This window comes from Populus nigra, chromosome 9 (genome assembly GCF_951802175.1).
Source record: "Populus nigra chromosome 9, ddPopNigr1.1, whole genome shotgun sequence".
Taxonomy (NCBI): Eukaryota; Viridiplantae; Streptophyta; class Magnoliopsida; order Malpighiales; family Salicaceae; genus Populus; species Populus nigra.
Genome location: NC_084860.1, coordinates 15413191 through 15432789, shown reverse-complemented (window position 1 = coordinate 15432789; position 19599 = coordinate 15413191). Strand labels below are relative to the sequence as shown.

Genomic DNA, 19599 nt, shown 5'->3' with positions numbered 1-19599 from the left:
TGAACTTACATGTCTTTATTAACGTGTATAATCTTCATTATATTTTATTTTATATAAATACCGGTTTTTTTATTCACAATTATATATTTTACGTATTGTCAAAATACATGTTAATAATACATACACACTAATTCATTTACTTTAGAAAAAAAATAATTATTCAACTTGCAGTTAGACGAGTCGAATAGATACATTAACAATTTTTATATATATTTATTAGCACAAATGATTCTCGTAAGCTTTTTGATTTATAATTCATATTTTTATTGTGAAAAATCATTTAAAAAGTTTGTATTTTTTTCCCAAAATTTATTATTGGCTCAAATAACTAGTAAAATCTAAAAATTATCACTTTTCAATCCAATCCAAGGTTGTTAATTTCGTTTTGTTTCGTCTAGAATGACTGAAATATTCCATACCAATTCAAAAAACAGAACAAAACGGAATAATTTTTATCTCATTTTAAATCTCGGTCCGTTCTGAATTTTTCAGCTAAATTCTGACCGGAACGTTCTGGTTTCATTCCATATGTTCCGTTCCGCTCTCGAAAAGCCATTAAATCAAATTGAATCTTGTTCAATTTAATTAATTAAACCACCCAAGTATAAAAGGCTCATTTTCATTACTATTTTCAATAACAATGATATTAATAATAATATTGAAAATTATTATTACTATTTTCATTAATAATGATATTAATTTTTTAAAATTAGATTTATCACTAATATATATGGTTTATATTCATGTTGTTTTTTTCATGTTTATACTTTGTAGGAATTTGAGCAAAACAAGGGATGTTTTAGATTTCATTAGCCTTGATAACATTGACCTAACTTTATATTTAAAATATTTGTGTTAAAACATTTTATTTTCATAATATTTTGATATTTTGTTTAAGTTGAATTACTTTAAGTTAAAGATCTATTTAATCTTGACTATTTAGAAATATTTTAAATTTTAAAATTATATTTGTTTGGCATTGTGTTTGTATTGCATAATTTATAATTAATTTATCTTAAATTTAAATTATGTTTGTTGAATATATATATATATATAATATAACCCCGAAAAACACTTCAAAACTAAAACATTTCATTTCAATTAAAAAAACAAAACACCTATATCCAATCAGCTAAATTAAATTTTAACTTTAGTAGAATCTAAGGCATTTTATAAAATATTTGTTGATGGTGGATGATATAATCCAATTGCTAAAAGAAACAAATCTGCGCATCCGGGGAATCGAACCCCGGTCAGTACCGTGGGAGGGTACTATGATACCACTACACTAGATGCGCTTGCGAGCTCAGGATTCTGAGAGCTGTATTATATCGTTTTCAGCATCCGTTCGGTTTATCGAAAACACGGACAGCTTAATTTGACATGTGATTTTTTCTCTTTATTTTACCCCATCACAGAGATCATTTTGATTCTGGAATGAAAGAAAAATAGATAACGTGGGTCCTAGCATGGAGTATTGTCTGTTTGCGGGACGGGTGATGAGACTGGTGATAAAAGAACGAAATATTTTGTTATCTAGTGGTTGGTATTTACGAGTTTCATCTACATTTATATTCTAACCATTACCTATCATATAATAAATTTAAATATTTACTCTCTATAGATATCGTCTTCGAGCATGATGATCAATAATGAAGGCCCAACTACAAAACTTTGAAAGAAACTCTAGAGTGAAATACATTATAATCCCAAAAATTTTGGCCCAAATATTAGTCGCACCGCTCTGAAGTTTCAAGTTAAACTGTTAAAGAGAAAAAAGGAGCACCACTCTGATGCAGGATTGTTATCCGTATGCAGAGCCACACTGCTCGAGGCGAGACCGGTGAGGCATCTATTATTGCAGCTTATTTTCTTATATTGACCAGCCAGTACAGCACTGACTTTTCATTTCGCCCACATCAGAAAACATAACTAGTCAACAAGTCTGAGTGAAATGAAAGTTCACTTTCGTATTATTAATGTTTATTTTCTTTAATTTGAACAATGTGATCAACAGGACTGTTAGCATTTTAAGGGTTGAAGTGCCCATTTGCCAGGTTTACTTTTTCTCAGGAAGCTTCTCTAACAACTCCGGAATTACCTCAAAAAGATCACCAACAAGCCCATAATCAGCTACCTGCACTCAAAGAGCACGTTCATTTAGTAAAAAGACTAATACCAAGTATCAAACATGGTCATTCTGCAAGGAATTTATGCAAATTGCAACTTAAGTTTTTGAATTCACTGCCTGTTTCTTGCTTTTGAAAGCAGCATCAAAAATCTTAAAGTTGTTCCTTTTCAAGGTCAAACCTATCTGGAATCCCATGAACAGAGCCCAAAATGCAGAAAGATCACAGGACTGCACACTATGTTGAGCACTGAAGGAGCAACTGGTGGTTAAATTGACAGCCATAACAGTTACCGTGATATCTTATGGAATGTTGACTTGAATACCGATACAAAATGGTGCAAACTATGAAAACAGACCAGGATTAAAAAAAAAAAAGGCCGACTCAGAACGACATTATTAGCCAATCTAAAGTAATCAATTAACTGTTTTTCCATCCAACTAAATGTTTTGCAACTTAAGAAGCGTGTGTGTGTAGAGAGAGAGAGAGAGAGAGAGATGTTATAGAGAGAGGGGCTGCTGATGGGTTTCAAATGTCACCTGGAAAATAGGCGCGTCTGCATCTTTATTTACAGCAACAATGACTTTGGAATCTCTCATGCCAGCCAGGTGTTGAATTGCTCCCGAGACACCAAAAGCCATGTACAATTCTGGGGCAACAATTTTTCCAGTCTGACCAACCTGAAAAACAAAGCAGTCATGATTAAAGACTGACTAACAAAAAAAGGTGTCCATGGGACAACGGAATTGGATAGTTATGATAGGGGATACTCAAGTGAACCCGTGATATGCTGAAACATCTTTCAGAGGTATTACAAGGTTCTCAGGTAATGAACAATTTTCGGGCCAAAACAACACAAATACATATATCAAACTGGAGATCATTTGGAGGTTGGAAAGAAGCACCGTAGTAATGGAGATATTACCTGGAGATCATTTGGAACAAATCCCGCATCAACAGCAGCACGGGTAGCACCAACTATAAAAAACAGAAAGATTCAGGAAGCTTCATAAAAAATTGTTTACCACCACCATCATGATTCAGTTGAAAAAATAATTCCAACCCATAACAAACACGCCCATCAACTTGATATTGTTTAATTTTGAATAGTATTTTTAGGGACCTACCAGCTGCACCAAGTTTTTCTGCAAGCTTTTCAATCATTTTGAAGTTCTCTGCACTTTTCAATGCCCGGCCTCCGGTTATCACAACTTTTGCATTTCCAAGATCAGGACGCTCTGTATCCTGAGCTGTATGATTTACGTATCTAGACATACCAACAGAATCTGCGTTGAAATAGTTAGCAATCATGAGACACATGCTTTCTCATTCCAATAAAAAAAATCACCTACTTAAAACATTAATTCCACATCACAAAGATATCCAACAAGAACATGAAACAAGGTCACAAGCAAAACCAGAAAGCCAAGACTAGCCAACAAAAACTTATATGAACAAGAAAAGCTTAACAAACCTTCATCAAATGTTGAGAGATCAACCTGAGAAATAGGAGCTTCGTTACATTTTGATGAATCCACGGAGACAGCAAACGATGTCGGCCTTACACTCAACATACAAGGATTGCTGCCACTATATCTTACAGTACAAAGTGCATTTCCAGCATATATTGGCCTGGCACATAAAAACAACACCTTGCCGTCATGGAAACTATCATCACTTAATCACAATTACCAAAAGCAAATTAAGCATAATTGAAACAGTGATTAAGAATTAATTACCTGATAAATTGATTGGAAGCAGAAATAGCAATAACATCTGTGATTGGAGAAACATCTAACAACGCAGCAGCACGCGGCAAAATATTTTTCCCAAACGAATTCGAAGCAGTAATTATATGCGAGTATTCGCTTTTTTTCTGAACCAATTGGACTAACCTAGCCCATGTTTCTGCTAAAGGATATGTAAATTTATCCGAATCAGCTACAAGAACCTAATTGATAAATAAATATTTTATCAGTACCTAATTGATAAATAAATATTTTACAAGTAACAAAAAACCAATTGAAAAAAAGGACCTGAGAAATCGATGGGTGGCAGGAGGCGGCATGAGCAGCAGCTTGTTGAAGAGAAGGACCGGAGCCGGCTAATAGTAAAGAAATTGAAGTTTGTTTGTCTAAAGATTTAGCAGCTTCTACTGCACTTATTGATTGTGATTTGATTGCGCCTCCATCGTGTTCAGCTAGGATTAAGGTACTGATCTGCTTACCAAATAGAATAAGAAAATTAAGTAAAATAACTGATTATATCTTGTTTAATTCATAGCAAAAAAAAATGAATAAAGAGGAAGATAACTTGAGCTTACAGATCTGGAGATGGAGGTTAAGGAGGAAAATCGATGGAGAGGTGTGGTTTTGATTGCTCTAAGCATTTTCTCTGATTAGTGTCTATCTCTGGATTGTGAAATGGAGAAGAAGAATAGAAGACACTTCGTAGGAAGCACGGCTCTGGTTCAAGGATGGCCAAGCGGGGAGACGACGTCGGCTTAGGATCCGAACAAGGTAATATTTTAAAAAAGAAAAAATAAAATTGTTTCCAGTAAACATGGTATGATAGATTTTCATGAGCAATTTTTTTCAAAATAAATAAGAAATGGAAATTTTAAACTTATTTCTTGTTAATAATTTTTTTAATATTTGGTTTTTAAAATAAATGTCTACATGTTCCATGTCACTTGTTTATATTATCCATCTCATTGATGAGAAAGAAACTCTCTCAATAAGTTGTCTGCGATACGTTGAAATAAATTTAGACATTTTGTCATGTGAAGATTATTTTATTCAAGAAATTATATAAGTTCTGTTGTTGGGAAAAGTTTAATCTATATATTAAAAAAAAATAGTTGCGCTGTTGAGAACAACGCAACATAGAGATAGCACTAGTTACATGCCCCGCGCGATGACGCGGGTTAATTACTTTTTACATTTTAAAAATAGTTAAGATCTAAAAATATTAGGTTTTTTTACAAAGTTATACCCAAGAGTCTCAGGTTTGGTTGCAACGCCTGATCCAAGAGTAATGTTTATAATATTAATAATAACATTAAACTTGGGTTAACTCTTAGCATAAAAGTGTCTGAATTGCAATACCAGACCCAATAACATTGGACATGGGTCTGGCTGTAAGGTTGTGTCATAAAAGTGTGATAATTTAATAAATTAGTTAAAAAAAACCAACATGAAAAAAAAACTAATGAAAAAAAATATATATATATATATATATATATATATATATATATATATATATATGTGAATTAATTGGGTTAACCCTTTAAACCAGGTTAACCCGTCATACCTTGAATTTGCATCGTGAAAGCCTGATAGTTAAAAAGAAAAAAATAAATTAATGGGTTAACCCAGAATTAACTGGGCTAACTCGTCAAACCAGGTTAACTTGTCAAACCCATAATCCGTGTAATGAAAGTTTGATAACTAAATAGAAAAAAATTTAACATTAACAATTTAAATTAAACAAAAAAAATTAATTAAAAAAAGCATCAGCTTTTTCACAGTGGACTGCACTGTGCAGTTCACAGTCAAAGGCATAAAAAAAACTAAAGGCATCAGTCGAGAACTACTTAGAAAAAAAATTTATATTAATAAACTAAATTAATTAAACAAAATTAATTAAAAATAAAAGAAAAAAAGAAAAAAACCTCTAAGAAGAAAAAAAACTAAATAGAAAGAAATTTAACATTAACAAACTAAACTAAATGAAACGAAAAAAATAATTAAAAAGAAAAAAAAAAGCAAAAAATAAAATAAAATTCATGTTAACTCGTCAAACCAAGTTAACCCGTTAAACCCGGGATCTGTGTCATGAATGTCTGGTAACTAAATAAAAAAAAGTGAATATTAACAAACTGAACTAAACAAAAAAAATTAATTAAAAAGAAAAAAATTCGGGTTAACTTGTCAAACCATGTTAATCTGTTAAACCCAGTATTTGTGTCATGAAAGTCTGATAACTAAATAAAAAAAATTTAACATTAACAAACTAAATTAAACAAAAATATTTATGAAAATAAAAAAAAAATTGACGAGTCAACCCGGAATTAACTGGGTTCACCCGTGAAACCAGGTTAACCCGTGAAACTCGGGATATGTGTCATGAAAGTCTAATAACTAAATAGAAAGAAATTTAACATTAACAAACTAAACTAAATGAAAAAAATTAATTAAAAAAAATAAAGAAAAAAGCATAAAAAAATCCCAAAAAACATAAAAAAAACAGCTAAAAAAACTTAGATAACCTATATATATAAAAAACACGCCTAAGGAAGGAATCAGTGTAACCTCTAAGAAGAAAAAAAACTAAATAGAAAGAAATTTAACATTAATAAACTAAACGAAACGAAACGAAAAAAAATAATTAAAAAGAAAAAAAAAGCAAAAAATAAAATAAAATTCATGTTAACTCGTCAAACCAAGTTAACCCGTTAAACCCGGGATTTGTGTCATGAATGTCTGGTAACTAAATAAAAAAAAGTGAATATTAACAAACTGAACTAAACAAAAAAAATTAATTAAAAAGAAAAAAAAATCGGGTTAACTCTTCAAACCATGTTAATCTGTTAAACCCAGTATTTGTGTCATGAAAGTCTGATAACTAAATAAAAAAAAAATTAACATTAACAAACTAAATTAAAAAAAATTACTATGAAAATAATAATAATAAAAAATTAAGGGGTCAACCCGGAATTAACTGGGTTCACCCGTGAAACCAGGTTAACCTGTGAAACTCGGGATATGTGTCATGAAAGTCTAATAACTAAATAGAAAGAAATTTAACATTAACAAACTAAACTAAATGAAAAAAAATAAATTAAAAAAAATAAAGAAAAAAGCATAAAAAATCCCAAAAAACATAAAAAAAAACAGCTAAAAAAACTTAGATAACCTATATAAAAAAAAAAACACGCCTAAGGAAGGAATCAGTGTAACCTCTAAGAAGAAAAAAAACTAAATAGAAAGAAATTTAACATTAATAAACTAAACGAAACGAAACGAAAAAAAATAATTAAAAAGAAAAAAAAGCAAAAAATAAAATAAAATTCATGTTAACTCGTCAAACCAAGTTAACTCGTTAAACCCGGGATCTGTGTCATGAATGTCTGGTAACTAAATAAAAAAAAGTGAATATTAACAAACTGAACTAAACAAAAAAAATTAATTAAAAAGAAAAAAATCCTGGTTAACTCGTCAAACCATGTTAATATGTTAAACCCAATATTTGTGTCATGAAAGTCTGATAATTAAATAAAAACAAATTTAACATTAACAAACTAAATTAAACAAAAATATTTATGAAAATAATAATAATAAAAAATTGACGGGTCAACCCGGAATTAACGGGGTTCACCCGTGAAACCAAGTTAACCCGTGAAACTCGGGATATGTGTCATGAAAGTCTAATAACTAAATAGAAAAAAATTTAACATTAACAAACTAAACTAAACGAAAAAAATTAATTAAAAAAAATAAAGAAAAAGGCAAAAAAAAATCCCAAAAGGTATAAAAAAACAGCTAAAAAAACTTAGATAACCTAAAAAAAAAAACATGCCTAAGGAAGGAATCGATGTAACCTCTAAGAAGAAAACAAAACTAAATAGAAAGAAATTTAACATTAACAAACTAAACTAAACGAAGTGAAAAAAATAATTAAAAAGAAAAAAAAAGCAAAAAATAAAATAAAATTCATGTTAACTCGTCAAACCAAGTTAACATGTTAAACCCGGGATTTGTGTCATGAATGTCTGGTAACTAAATAAAAAAAAGTGAATATTAACAAACTGAACTAAACAAAAAAAATTAATTAAAAAGAAAAAAAAATCGGGTTAACTCTTCAAACCATGTTAATCTGTTAAACCCAGTATTTGTGTCATGAAAGTCTGATAACTAAATAAAAAAAAATTTAACATTAACAAACTAAATTAAAAAAAATTACTATGAAAATAATAATAATAAAAAATTAAGGGGTCAACCCGGAATTAACTGGGTTCACCCGTGAAATCAGGTTAACCCGTGAAACTCGAGATATGTGTCATGAAAGTCTAATAATTAAATAGAAAAAAATTTAACATTAACAAACTAAATTAAACGAAAAAAATTAATTAAAAAAAATAAAAAAAATCCCAAAAAACATAAAAAAACGGCTAAAAAAACTTAGATAATCTTTTTTTTTAAAAAAAAAAGGGCCTAAGGAAAGAGTCAGTGTTTTACTGTGGACTGCACAATGCAGTCCACAGAAAAACACTGACTCCTTTTAGTTATAGTTCAATATGATTGCGTATGTTTTTACAGTAATTTTTATGGTTATGATATGAAAAAAAAAGTAAGTTTTAAAAAAGTATAATTAGGTATGGTTAGTTGAATTTAAATAAATATTTGATAAAAATTATGATAGAGATTTATGTACAGTAAAAAATATGTATAAAATGTTTGGTAGTTGTGTGGTTGCGGTTGTTTTTTAAAGTGCTTTTTATTTGGAAATGTATCAAAATAATTTTTTTTATTTTTTAAAAATTATTTTTGGTATCAGTGCATTAAAATGATTCGAAAATATAAAAAAATAGTAATTTGAAGTAAAAAAAATTAATTTTTTTCAAAAACGCTTTTGAAATGAAAAAAAAAAAGAGTTTTATGAAACTTAGTTACAAAAACATGTAAAAACTGCTTCTCAAAAACTACATTTCAAACTTAATTTTTTAATGAATCTCATAATAAAAAACACAATTTAATATATTACCAAATAATTTACTACATTTTTTGCATCGCAAACAGCTACAAGTAAACAAACATAGCCTTACCAACGTTGCAATCTATCAAGCTATGCTATTTTTTTTTTAAAAAATTGAGAGTTGTGCAAGTTTACTAAAAGTAATTTAAAGAGATAAAGATTAAGATAAAAATATAAAATAATTTCATCAAATGCGGTTATTAAAAATTTGTTTGTACTTTCAAAACAAAAGGAAAAAATGTTCCTTCTATTTCAATGTTAGATTATTCAATATTTTTTTTATTTTATTTTCATGTTAGTCAAATGATTATCGTGCAATCAAAATGGTAAAATGTTAATGGGTTTCAGAAATCCTACCTAAACTGTCTTGATTACCAAAATGAAACTTAGTTAAATCACTATTTGCTCCCTCTTAGGTCTCAGGTTCAAACCCTATGGCTGCTCATATGATGGCCACTGGAGGCTTACATGGTCGTTAACTTCAGGGCCCGTGGGATTAGTCGAGGTGCGCGCAAGCTGGCCCGGACATCCACGATAAAAAAAAAAAAAGGTTTCATGTGCATCGCATTCTGGATTTTGCATCTCTCATTATCCGTCCAGCTTGAAAACTCAAGTCCCTCTTATTTAATTAAACTAGAAAATAAAGTAAATGCGAAAATCTTTTTTTGAGATTATGTTTTCAAAACCATGGTTTATATCTAAAATTATGGTTTTGAAAAAGACATTAAATCTCAATTTTTTTAAATTATAATTTTAAAAATGTTATCAAATATCTATTTTTAATCCAACCTGTTTTTTTTTTCTATTACAATATTATGTGGCTATTTAGAAGTGTGGTATAAGTTACTTTTCAAAATGTTTTTCACTTGAAAATACATTAAAATAATATTTTTTTTTAAAATAATTTTTAATATCAACACATCACAACTATTCAAAAAAAAAACCTTAATTTAAAGCTAAAAAAATTCAAAAAAGTAGTTGAACCACAATAACAAACAGTGACTAAACAACACTTATAGGAGTGTTTGTAACAATGATAATTGTTGTTTTTAAAATACTTTTTACTTAAAAATACAAGAAAATAATTTTATTTATTTTTAAAAATTTATTTTTATAAAAAATAATTAATTTAAAACAAAATTAATTTTAATTTTTTTCAAAAAAACACAGCACGACACAGCGCTAAACACCCTTTAAAACCCTGTTTATTTTTGCGTTTCAAAAGTATTTTTGAAAAAAATTAAAAAAATTTTATTTTCTTTTACTTTAAATTAATAGTTTTTGATATTTCAGATCGTTTAAATATATTGTTGTGAAAAATAACTTTTTAAAAATAAAAAATATTATTTTAAATAAAAAGAATTTTAAAAAACAACCAAGTTAATAATTCCAAACATCAATAAACTCAAATTTTCACCATAGACCAGTCAAGGACTCGATTCCTGGGTCTGGTATTACATCCCCAATCCGGGTGGAGAATGGCTGCTTGGGAGCCTACGTGATCACCATCAACGTCAAATGTACGTGACCACGACAAAAATAAATAAAGAAAAAAGAGGACAGTTTCTTTCAATTTTAGTCTACACGTCACCATTCCACCCTCCACCACCCGGATTTCAAAAGCAAATCATGCTAAAACATTTGGCATCCTGGTCCTCAATACTTTTATTTTCGCATAGTTTGGAAGTGAGAAGAAAAGGAAGGTGATAAAAAGATTATTTTTCCCATAAGGTTTTAAATTTAAAACCAAAAATAAAATGATAGAAATTTCATTATTTAAATATATTCCCAACAAGTTAATTATAATATTATATATCATAATAGAACGATATCTTCCTCAATCCTCACCTGAAGTAGGGTTTAGGTGCACAGTGTTTGTTTGACATTGTGTTTTGAAATATTATTTGTGAAAAAATTAAATTTTTTAAAATTAATTATTTAATTATTTTGATTTATTAATATTAAATATAAACTTTTAAAAGTAAAAAAATATTATTTTAAAACATCTCATCACGCTACCACTGTAACCGCACCCAGCCACCCGCACTTTGAAAAGAAAAAAAAAAAGTCAGAGGCAAGGTGCTGGGGAAATTTTTATGGGTAACAGGAGTCCTGACAGTGTTTCTTTCCATATATAAGCAAGTGCGAGTCCATTCGCAATTCGGTTGCCAATAAATACAAGCAAAAAACAGATCTATCTGTTATGCGTGATTTGAGTGCTAATTCCCCCCCCCCCCCCCCAGTCTTCTCGATTTGTCTGCCAGTGATTGAAATCAGCGGCCATGGTTTCGACGAACAAGCTCAAATCCGTCGATTTCTACAGGTTCGATCGATCGATATTTCTTCAGATACTCTTAAAGACTTCGCATGATAACATGAATCTCGAAGCTTTAGACACCTGTTATATCCATTTTAATCTTCATTAATTAGCTAAGGAGACTTGTTAATTTTTTTAGCAAATGTATGTGTTGATTTTTTCAGGAAAATTCCTAGAGATTTGACAGAGGCATCGTTATCAGGTGCAGGATTATCGATAGTAGCTGCTCTAGCTATGATGTTTTTGTTTGGAATGGTAGGTAGCCTCTCCTCTACTTTTCAAGGAGTAAATACGCAGATTGCTGCGTTTAAATGATGATTTTGATGTGCAGGAACTTAATAATTATTTAACTGTCAACACCTCTACAACTGTAATTGTTGACAATAGTTCTGACGGGGAGTTCTTACGTATCGATTTCAATATCAGGTAGAAAAAAAAAGAATAAAATCTTGCCTTATCAAGAGGAGTATTATTTTCTCTTTTGTTTATATGCATGCAAGTGGTTGCATTGCGGAATTTGTGTCAATTCAGGTGCAGAGGATGGTCAGCAGGATGAGGTTTGTTGTTGTGGTTATGCAGGGAATAGTTTCAATTTCATTTTTTTGGAAAGGAGAGGTTCGAACTCGAGACCTTTTTGGGGAGGTCAATGGTCATGCCAGTTGAACTTGAGATCTCTAGTATCAATTCCCTTGACCTATGTTGATGACGTGTTTTTGTTTTATTAGTGATTACAGTGTCAGGAGTAAAAGTATTAACAAGGAGATGCCTAGGCTTAGGTTTCTTGTTTTAGTGTTTAGCTTTGGGGATTTTCTCAGGATTTATGATGTTAGGCTGCATTTGCTGTTCAATTAGCAATTTTTTTCTTTTCAGCTTCTTTTGTTTTTGTTTTATCAAAGAGGTCCGGTTTTGTATTGCTCCTCATGTGTTTAACTTTGAACATGACCAATAGGTTTAAATCTAGTTTCAATTGTCAAATCTAGTTTTCCCCCTCTTCAGAGTTTCTAGGTTTGTGGCTTATTTTTTCTACATGGCCTCTAATGATGCTGTAATGCTTTCCCGATGCTTTTTCTTGATTTTACATAAATATTTGTTAAGCTTGTATTAATGTAGTTGAACTTGACTGGCAGATTTTCTTTTTAATTGTAGCTTTCCTTCACTCTCATGTGAATTTGCATCGGTTGACGTGAGTGATGTGTTAGGAACTGTAAGTTTTTTCTTTCTATTGCTGTATTTTATCTATTTAGTTTTATGAAATGACTGGATAAATTTTTTAAAGGCTTCTTTGTAAACTATTTTCCATTACTTGGGTGTAGATAGGTGATAGCTGCCTGAAACCTGACAGATTCTGGTTCTCTTAGATTTTAGATAGCGATAAGCTGGAAAAGAAAAACAGAATAAAGCAAAAGTTGGTGCCTTTTGGTTTAGAAGGAACTTAATGAAAATGTAAAATAAACAGACCAGGATGTCCACATAGCTATCTTTACATGCTAGTGGAATCATGGAAATTTCTAGAGATAATAATGGTAATTGCTCTGGTGCTCCAAGATGAATAAGAATGCTTTTGTTATATTGCCTTTGCTCCTTTTCTTCTATGCAGGGTGCAATTTTCTCAATATTTTTTTTTCCATATTTCTTATGAAGTTTTATCTTCATTGCATGTGTTCCTGATACTCCTAGGTGTGTTGTATAATATGGCGTGCCCTCTCCTTGAAATTATCCAGCTTGATATGCATTCTTGTGGTTTATGATCCTTTCTATTGATTTATTTTCTCAACACATTAATCTGAACTGGCCTAAATCTTTTACGTTCTCTTTTCCAGAACAGGTTGAATATAACAAAAACAATCCGCAAATTCTCAATAGATCATGATTTGAAGCCAACTGGATCTGAATTTCACTCTGGACCAGTTTTGCATCAAATCAAGCATGGAGATGAAGTTGATGAAGAAGGCGGTGAAGGATCTGTATCACTCAAAGCTCATAATTTTGATCAATACTCACATCAGTAAGTTGCTGAATTCCTATGTGTACAGATTTGTGGGGTTTTGAATTTGGAAGATTTTATTGTATTGATTGTTGCGATACCTTTGTTTGACTTACTTGTACTACTTTTTTTCTCAGGTATCCCATTTTAGTTGTTAATTTTTTTGCTCCTTGGTGCTACTGGAGTAATCGCCTGGTAATTTTACCATGTCCATTTATTGCTTAAAATTTAGCTTGAGTGTTAGGATAAAAGACCATTTGGCTCTTCAGATTAATAGATTGCTCATATTTTATGATGTTTGAAATGATATAGCTGCTGGGCCTAATTTTTACAAGCAATGCGCTGCATATTTATGTTTGGGTCTATTGGAAACTGGCCAATGAACAATGTCATGTGATTTTTGTATCAGGACACTTCTCTTTGATATTACTGAGAAACAGAGCTGACAGAATCATGATAATAATAAGCTCATAATACTCTGCACAGTTTTGTGACTGCAAATGTCTTGATTAAATCATCTAAAGGTTTTGAATTTTTTGGTCTTTTGTTTTGTTGTTGAATAACTACTGATTACACTGGATAAAATCATTTTAAATCCACCCTCTCCAAATACAATGATGGATGAACTCACTGTTTAACTCCCTTCTTGCCTGACTGTTTCTCTTGTTTCAGAAACCTTCGTGGGAAAAGGCAGCTAAAATAATAAGAGAGAGGTATTTTTCTTTCCAGCTTCTTATGTTCGTTTTTCCCTGAACATGCAAATGGAACCTTCATTTGAAGTAAATTTAATTTCATTTAATTTGACATCATGATATTCAACTCCCACATTTCCATACATTTTATCAGGTATGATCCAGAAATGGATGGGCGGATTCTCTTGGCTAAGGTCGACTGCACTGAAGAAGGTGATCTGTGCAGGAGGTATTTTCTAGATTAATGTTTCATCACTTGTTAGTAGATTTCTGGTGGTAGTCCAACGTGGTTGGATTGCATCACTATTGTGATAGTGTAGCTAATAGATTTTGAAATTCATCAAGCACCTCTGGTCTGGTGTATGTGAGTAACACAATTGCTGGTAATGTGTTGAAATACTTTTCCAACTCATTATTGATTACTTTCTTTAAGCTTCACTGTAGTTTATTAATTATTTCCCCTTTTGCATTTATCCTTGCTGGTTAGTTCCCCTAGCATTCATTGTTTCTTAATTGTAAGTATTTTTTTCATGAATTTTTCAGGAATCACATACAAGGGTATCCATCCATTCGTATTTTCCGTAAAGGAAGTAATCTTCGGTAATATATTTTCATCTATACCATTCATATGCTGTTGAAAGTTGGTTATGAGATTATCTTTCCTTTATGTTGTATACTTTCTTGGCGTGCTTTTATTTAATTCAATTGCAATGCATATTTGCTCAAAAATAGATTCACCATTTGAGGTGAATCTATTTTTGTAAACTCCCTTATTCTGTTATCTTCTGTTTAATCAGGATACTTTCTTTTTTCATTAAAAAAATGGATAAAAAATGCTGAAAGAAGGAAGGCAGGGCTTCTTCATAGTATATGCAAGAAGCTCCTAAAATTAAGATCCAAATTAAAACCCATTAACATTGATAAAACCAAGGAAAGAAATAAGAATCGAAAACCAAAAACACAAGACAAGAAATGACAATGACCTATGTCATTAGTGACCATATACATATCTTGAGATGCTTTAATACAGTTGTAGGTATGAGCTTGACTTATATTCATTAAGAGATTGTTTAATTTGTTTGGTCTTCCTTCAGTTTCAAAGTAAATGTAAGTTGGAAATAATATACCAGGTAGACTGCGCCTTGACGTGACGTGTTTTACATTTGAATTAACTTTTTTATTTTTTCTGGATTTTTGGGCACAACATTGGTACATGTCAGTTTAATGGCCTTGATTAAGTTTTTGGTTTCCTGTTTTGAAGCCTTCCCTCAATTTCAAATTGTTAGGCAACACCAATTTCTTGTAAAATGTAAACTTCCTCTTTGTAGTCAGGTTGAAATTTCACGATCAAGATTCTGCTTTTTCAAAATGCAACACCATGTAGAAACTAAAAATTGAAGCACATGCCATCTAAATACATAAAGATTATGATGAATAAACAAAGAGATGGACAATTAGAACAAAAATGGAGGGTTGAAGGAATATGCTCTTTTTCTGTAGTTTCAGATCTCCCTAACAATTTCATTGTTTATACCATATTTAAATACCTAAGAAAAAGACTGCTCACAGCAACAGATGTCAACTTCAGTTTTAACTGAATACAACACTTTTGTGTCCTATACTTTTTCTTCCTTTAATGTCTTTTGCGATCACAAGTTTCTTGTGTATTTGGCTTTTTATTACTGATTTGTTGGCCAACTTAGTTATCTGGCATCTTTAACTGTCTCAGGGAAGACCATGGACGCCATGACCATGAATCTTATTATGGAGATCGAGATACAGAAAGCTTAGTTAAGGTATGAACACTTCTGTTTTTCCTATTTAACTCGTGCCATGGCTAAATTACTCATGGATGCAAACTTGGGCTTATTCATGATAATTGATGCGGTCTTCACCTACCTTTTATGGTTCCTTTTAGACAATGGAAGCTTTGGTTGCACCTATTGCAATGGAATCTCAAAGGCAAGCTTTGGAGCATAAACCTGAAAATGCAACACAGCATGTTAAAAGACCAGCGCCTTCAGCAGGAGGATGCAGAATTGAAGGATATGTGCGTGTAAAGAAGGTAAATCTCCCGTGCCGCATGGAAATCAATGGGATAGACTCTATGGTTGCTGTAGATATGTTGCATTGTAATTCATGATGGGAAAGATCAAAAGTAGTATAAACAAGACAGATCAATATAATCATTCAGCCATCCTCCTATTCTCAAGATATTGTGGTTGTTTTATGGATCTGTAAATTGATCCTAATAGGATTCTGCATTACTTTTGGTTAGTTCTTGGGTTTTAAATTTGAGCTGTCCTGTACTCTGCAGGTTCCAGGAAACCTCATGATCTCAGCTCTTTCAGGAGCCCATTCCTTCGATTCTAAACAAATGAACCTGTCACATGTCATATCCCATTTCTCATTTGGTATGAAGGTTTTGCCCAGGGTAATGAGTGATGTGAAGCGCTTGTTACCTTACATTGGTCGAAGTCATGACAAGTTGAATGGACGATCATTTATTAATCACCGTGATGTAGGGGCTAATGTCACTGTAAGTTGTCACTTGCAAGTGGTCCTCTAAATTCATTGTTTTGTGGAATTCTGTACTGCTTACTGCATATTTGGTCAACCCATCAGCATTTTTCAATGTGATGTAAGTTGATTTCCCAACAACACCGACAATTTTTCATGCATGGGAACAAGATGTGAATGGATATGATTCTAGACAACGTATAATCTTTGCAATTTAAGCATATCGTAACATTCAGTTACAATAATATGATAAATTGGTAATTGCAGATAGAGCATTATCTCCAAGTAGTTAAAACCGAGGTGGTTACAAGAAGATCTTCAAGTGAACGTAAATTAATTGAGGAGTATGAATATACAGCCCATAGCAGTTTGTCACAGACTGTTTACATGCCGACTGCTAAATTCCATTTTGAGCTCTCTCCTATGCAGGTTCAGTAATAACTTCAAAAAAAAAAAAAAAATTCGATTCTTCCTCTTGTTTTATTATTATTCGGCTGGAAGATTATTCATATTATTTTGTCTGATTTTGATCTTCCATCTGTTCCCGTTACATTTTATTTCTACTTCTGATATCAGGTTCTGATCACTGAAAATTCCAAGTCTTTTTCGCATTTTATCACCAATGTCTGTGCCATAATTGGAGGTGTCTTCACGGTTCGTATATTTAAATTGTGCTATTTTTGGTCTTTTATCTGCAGACTGAAGCAGATGCAGTTTCTGATAGCTTTTCACTTTGGGTTTCAGGTGGCTGGGATATTGGATTCAATCTTGCACAACACAGTTAGAATGATGAAAAAAGTAGAACTTGGCAAGAATTTTTGATAGGAAGATGAAACATGACGTAAAAGTTCCGTCCTTGACAAACTTCCATTTAGCAATTACAATTCTTACCTGGTAATGAATTTTTATTAGCTACTCAAATTGCTAACACAAGAAATTTTCCATGGCCCCATGCAACTCCAACCTAGATTGTTTGACTGCCCGCTCATTCCTTTTTCTTGCCCCCTTGAAACAACAGCGGTTCAATGCCCCCCCCTGCTGTATCGAGGAAAAGACGGGGAATCGTGTGCCTTGTTGTAGAGGGAAGGCCACAAGATTATATGGAAGAAGTTTCTTTTCCAGTGTGAGAACTGTGATATTGCGTTTGCTATTTGCTGTTGCTCTAGACTTGGAAGTGCTCGATTCCCCACCGATGTTTGATGGGAGAAAATAAGTGAACAGAAGTAACAAATTTATTTTGTTTTATTTATTTATTATTTCCTTCTATACAATAACTTTACATGAAGCAATAAGCACACCATAAATTGCCAGCTTATTTACCATCCAGGACAAACGAATATCCGAATACCAATCACCTTCGAAACTCCCAGTTGAAATCACCGAGCTCGAAGGTAGGAAAATCATTGAGAAAGCCAGGGGAAATAAAAATGGAAAGCAGCCAAAAAGAAGGAAATCAAACAATTATTCGAGTAATTCTCCACCTAGATTGCTAAAATAAGTGATGAAGCAAAGAACGCTCCCATGGAACCAAAGAAACTCACGAACATTGAAGAAGCTGAGTTTGGACGCGCGCCGGTAGGAGGTGGAGTTGGGCTGATATCCACTGTTCCTGCAGGGGGAGACTCCTCGCTGCTAGGTGTAGGAGCTGGGACCATGTCAGAGGAACCTGGAGATGGAGGAGAAGCTGTGGCGTTTGTTGATCTGTCTGCTAAAACAATGACAGCCAACTTCTCATTCTTTTGACAGTGATCTCTGTTTCCACTGATGAAGTAGTGAGGTCCGGATTGATTGAATTTGAAGACAGTGTGGCCGTCATTGAATGTTGCCAAAGGCTTCTCTGCAGTGCAATTCTCGTAGCCCTCCTTGGTTACTTGAACAACCGAGTCTTGGCTAGCATCATAAACAAACACTGCAATAACCGATAAGAAATCGATTCAGTCATCATCCAGGATGAATGATTGGGACAAAAGAAAAATCAACTTACAGATGGAGTCTCCTCTCTGAAATCGGTGACGTTCAGCCCAGTCGTTGAAGTAGCTCTTTGAGCTGGTATTGGTATTATCAGGCACGGTCCAACCTTTCGGACCTCCAACCGGGAATGGATATGCATTGTTCTTCTGTATCAAGAGCAAGAAACACAAGAGCCCCAGAATATGGAAGACATTTTCTTTGCAAGTGGTGTAAGCCATTGAAAAATGATGAAGGAGATTTAGAGCGAGTGATGTGTCTTTCACCCAGAATCTGAAATCCCAGTTTTAGATGTGACAAGGATGGTGTTATGGTCAGGGGTTTTTGTAGGCCAATTTGCACGAGCTTTACAAGCTGTGGAAGTGAAGCTTTGCTTCTTTTTTGGCTTTTTCATATTCTCATTTCTTTTGGTTTCTTGGCTACCAGTGCAAAGCATATGTTCAAGCATAAGAACTGGATTAATTGTTGTTGGCATTTTTTAGTATTTCAGGTAACTTGGCCTGTAGGTTAATGCTTTTCTTTGACCATGATCAAGAATATTCATGTCTTCTGCTTTGGGCTAGCTAAACCAATGACATCTGATACACAAATCACACAAGTCTGTTAACACCAGAAGAAGACACTTTCATTGGGTCCATTTTCAGCCATTAAGTTGCTTTCTTAAGCAGTTCTAACATGCCGATTACTTTCTTCTTCTTAAACACAAACAAGCCTTTGATGGCTTCATTTCACTTCGAGATTTAAATATCACGCAGTTTTTCTTTGAGCTGCTTTATAAGTTTCTGTATAATTCCTTCGTCAAAAGGACATATAACCTAAATAATGCAAAGGATATATTGTTTGGCATTAAAGAAATATATAATTAATTGCCTTTAACATAGTAGATGACGTTATTATTAAGTTGTGTGTCTTTCAAATGATGAATAAAACTTCTGATGGATTTGAAGAATGCAATAGAACGGATATGTCTTCTGATAAATCCAAATTTAACAGCGGCCCCGACCCTTCCAAAAAAATAAAGATAGCCCCAAAACACTCTAATAAGCTCTCGGCTACACTCCCAAGCCTAACATGTTGCTAAAAGGGTTGAGCCTAGGCTATTGCCTGTCCCTAAAATGCATGGCCTTAGGCATAGTAGCCCATAACTATGATGGTTGTGCTGCCTTGCACTCTATTGGATTCAAGTTGTCACGCCCGAGCCCTTCATGCTTGGATTTAGGCAGCTCGTCTGAA

The 19599-nt window shown here is 32.4% G+C and overlaps 3 protein-coding genes and 1 non-coding gene across 5 annotated transcripts; 1 reads left to right on the top strand and 3 right to left on the bottom strand.

Moving 5' to 3' along the window:
- Positions 1–1227: 1227 nt before the first annotated feature.
- On the bottom strand, positions 1228–1298 carry TRNAG-CCC (transfer RNA glycine (anticodon CCC)). The gene has a single exon. It is a non-coding gene; the product is annotated as a tRNA-Gly (tRNA).
- Positions 1299–1950: 652 nt separating this feature from the next.
- LOC133702998 (electron transfer flavoprotein subunit alpha, mitochondrial) lies at positions 1951–4686 on the bottom strand. Its single transcript, XM_062127372.1, has 8 exons — positions 4453–4686; positions 4166–4348; positions 3869–4080; positions 3604–3761; positions 3257–3415; positions 3055–3107; positions 2669–2809; positions 1951–2137 (listed from the first exon to the last, which is right to left on the bottom strand). Exons 1-8 carry the CDS (start codon positions 4516–4518, stop codon positions 2060–2062), a joined length of 1050 nt encoding a protein of 349 aa, XP_061983356.1. The 5' UTR covers positions 4519–4686; the 3' UTR covers positions 1951–2059.
- Positions 4687–10919: 6233 nt separating this feature from the next.
- LOC133703417 (protein disulfide-isomerase 5-4-like) lies at positions 10920–17643 on the top strand. 2 transcript variants are annotated; one of them, XR_009843885.1, is made up of 16 exons: positions 10921–11208; positions 11367–11457; positions 11534–11628; positions 12349–12406; positions 13023–13207; positions 13324–13381; positions 13859–13899; positions 14033–14107; positions 14422–14478; positions 15608–15674; positions 15797–15943; positions 16196–16417; positions 16666–16827; positions 16975–17052; positions 17143–17292; positions 17417–17643. XR_009843885.1 is itself a non-coding variant. In XM_062127904.1 (15 exons), exons 1-15 carry the CDS (start codon positions 11168–11170, stop codon positions 17218–17220), a joined length of 1455 nt encoding a protein of 484 aa, XP_061983888.1. In that variant the 5' UTR covers positions 10920–11167; the 3' UTR covers positions 17221–17643. The 2 variants fall into 2 exon arrangements, 1 of the variants encoding a protein (XP_061983888.1); XM_062127904.1 differs by having other exon boundaries at positions 10920–11208; positions 17143–17643.
- Positions 17623–18684, bottom strand: LOC133703419 (early nodulin-like protein 9). The gene is made up of 2 exons (XM_062127905.1): positions 18383–18684; positions 17623–18307 (listed from the first exon to the last, which is right to left on the bottom strand). Exons 1-2 carry the CDS (start codon positions 18585–18587, stop codon positions 17880–17882), a joined length of 633 nt encoding a protein of 210 aa, XP_061983889.1. The 5' UTR covers positions 18588–18684; the 3' UTR covers positions 17623–17879.
- Positions 18685–19599: the final 915 nt, after the last annotated feature.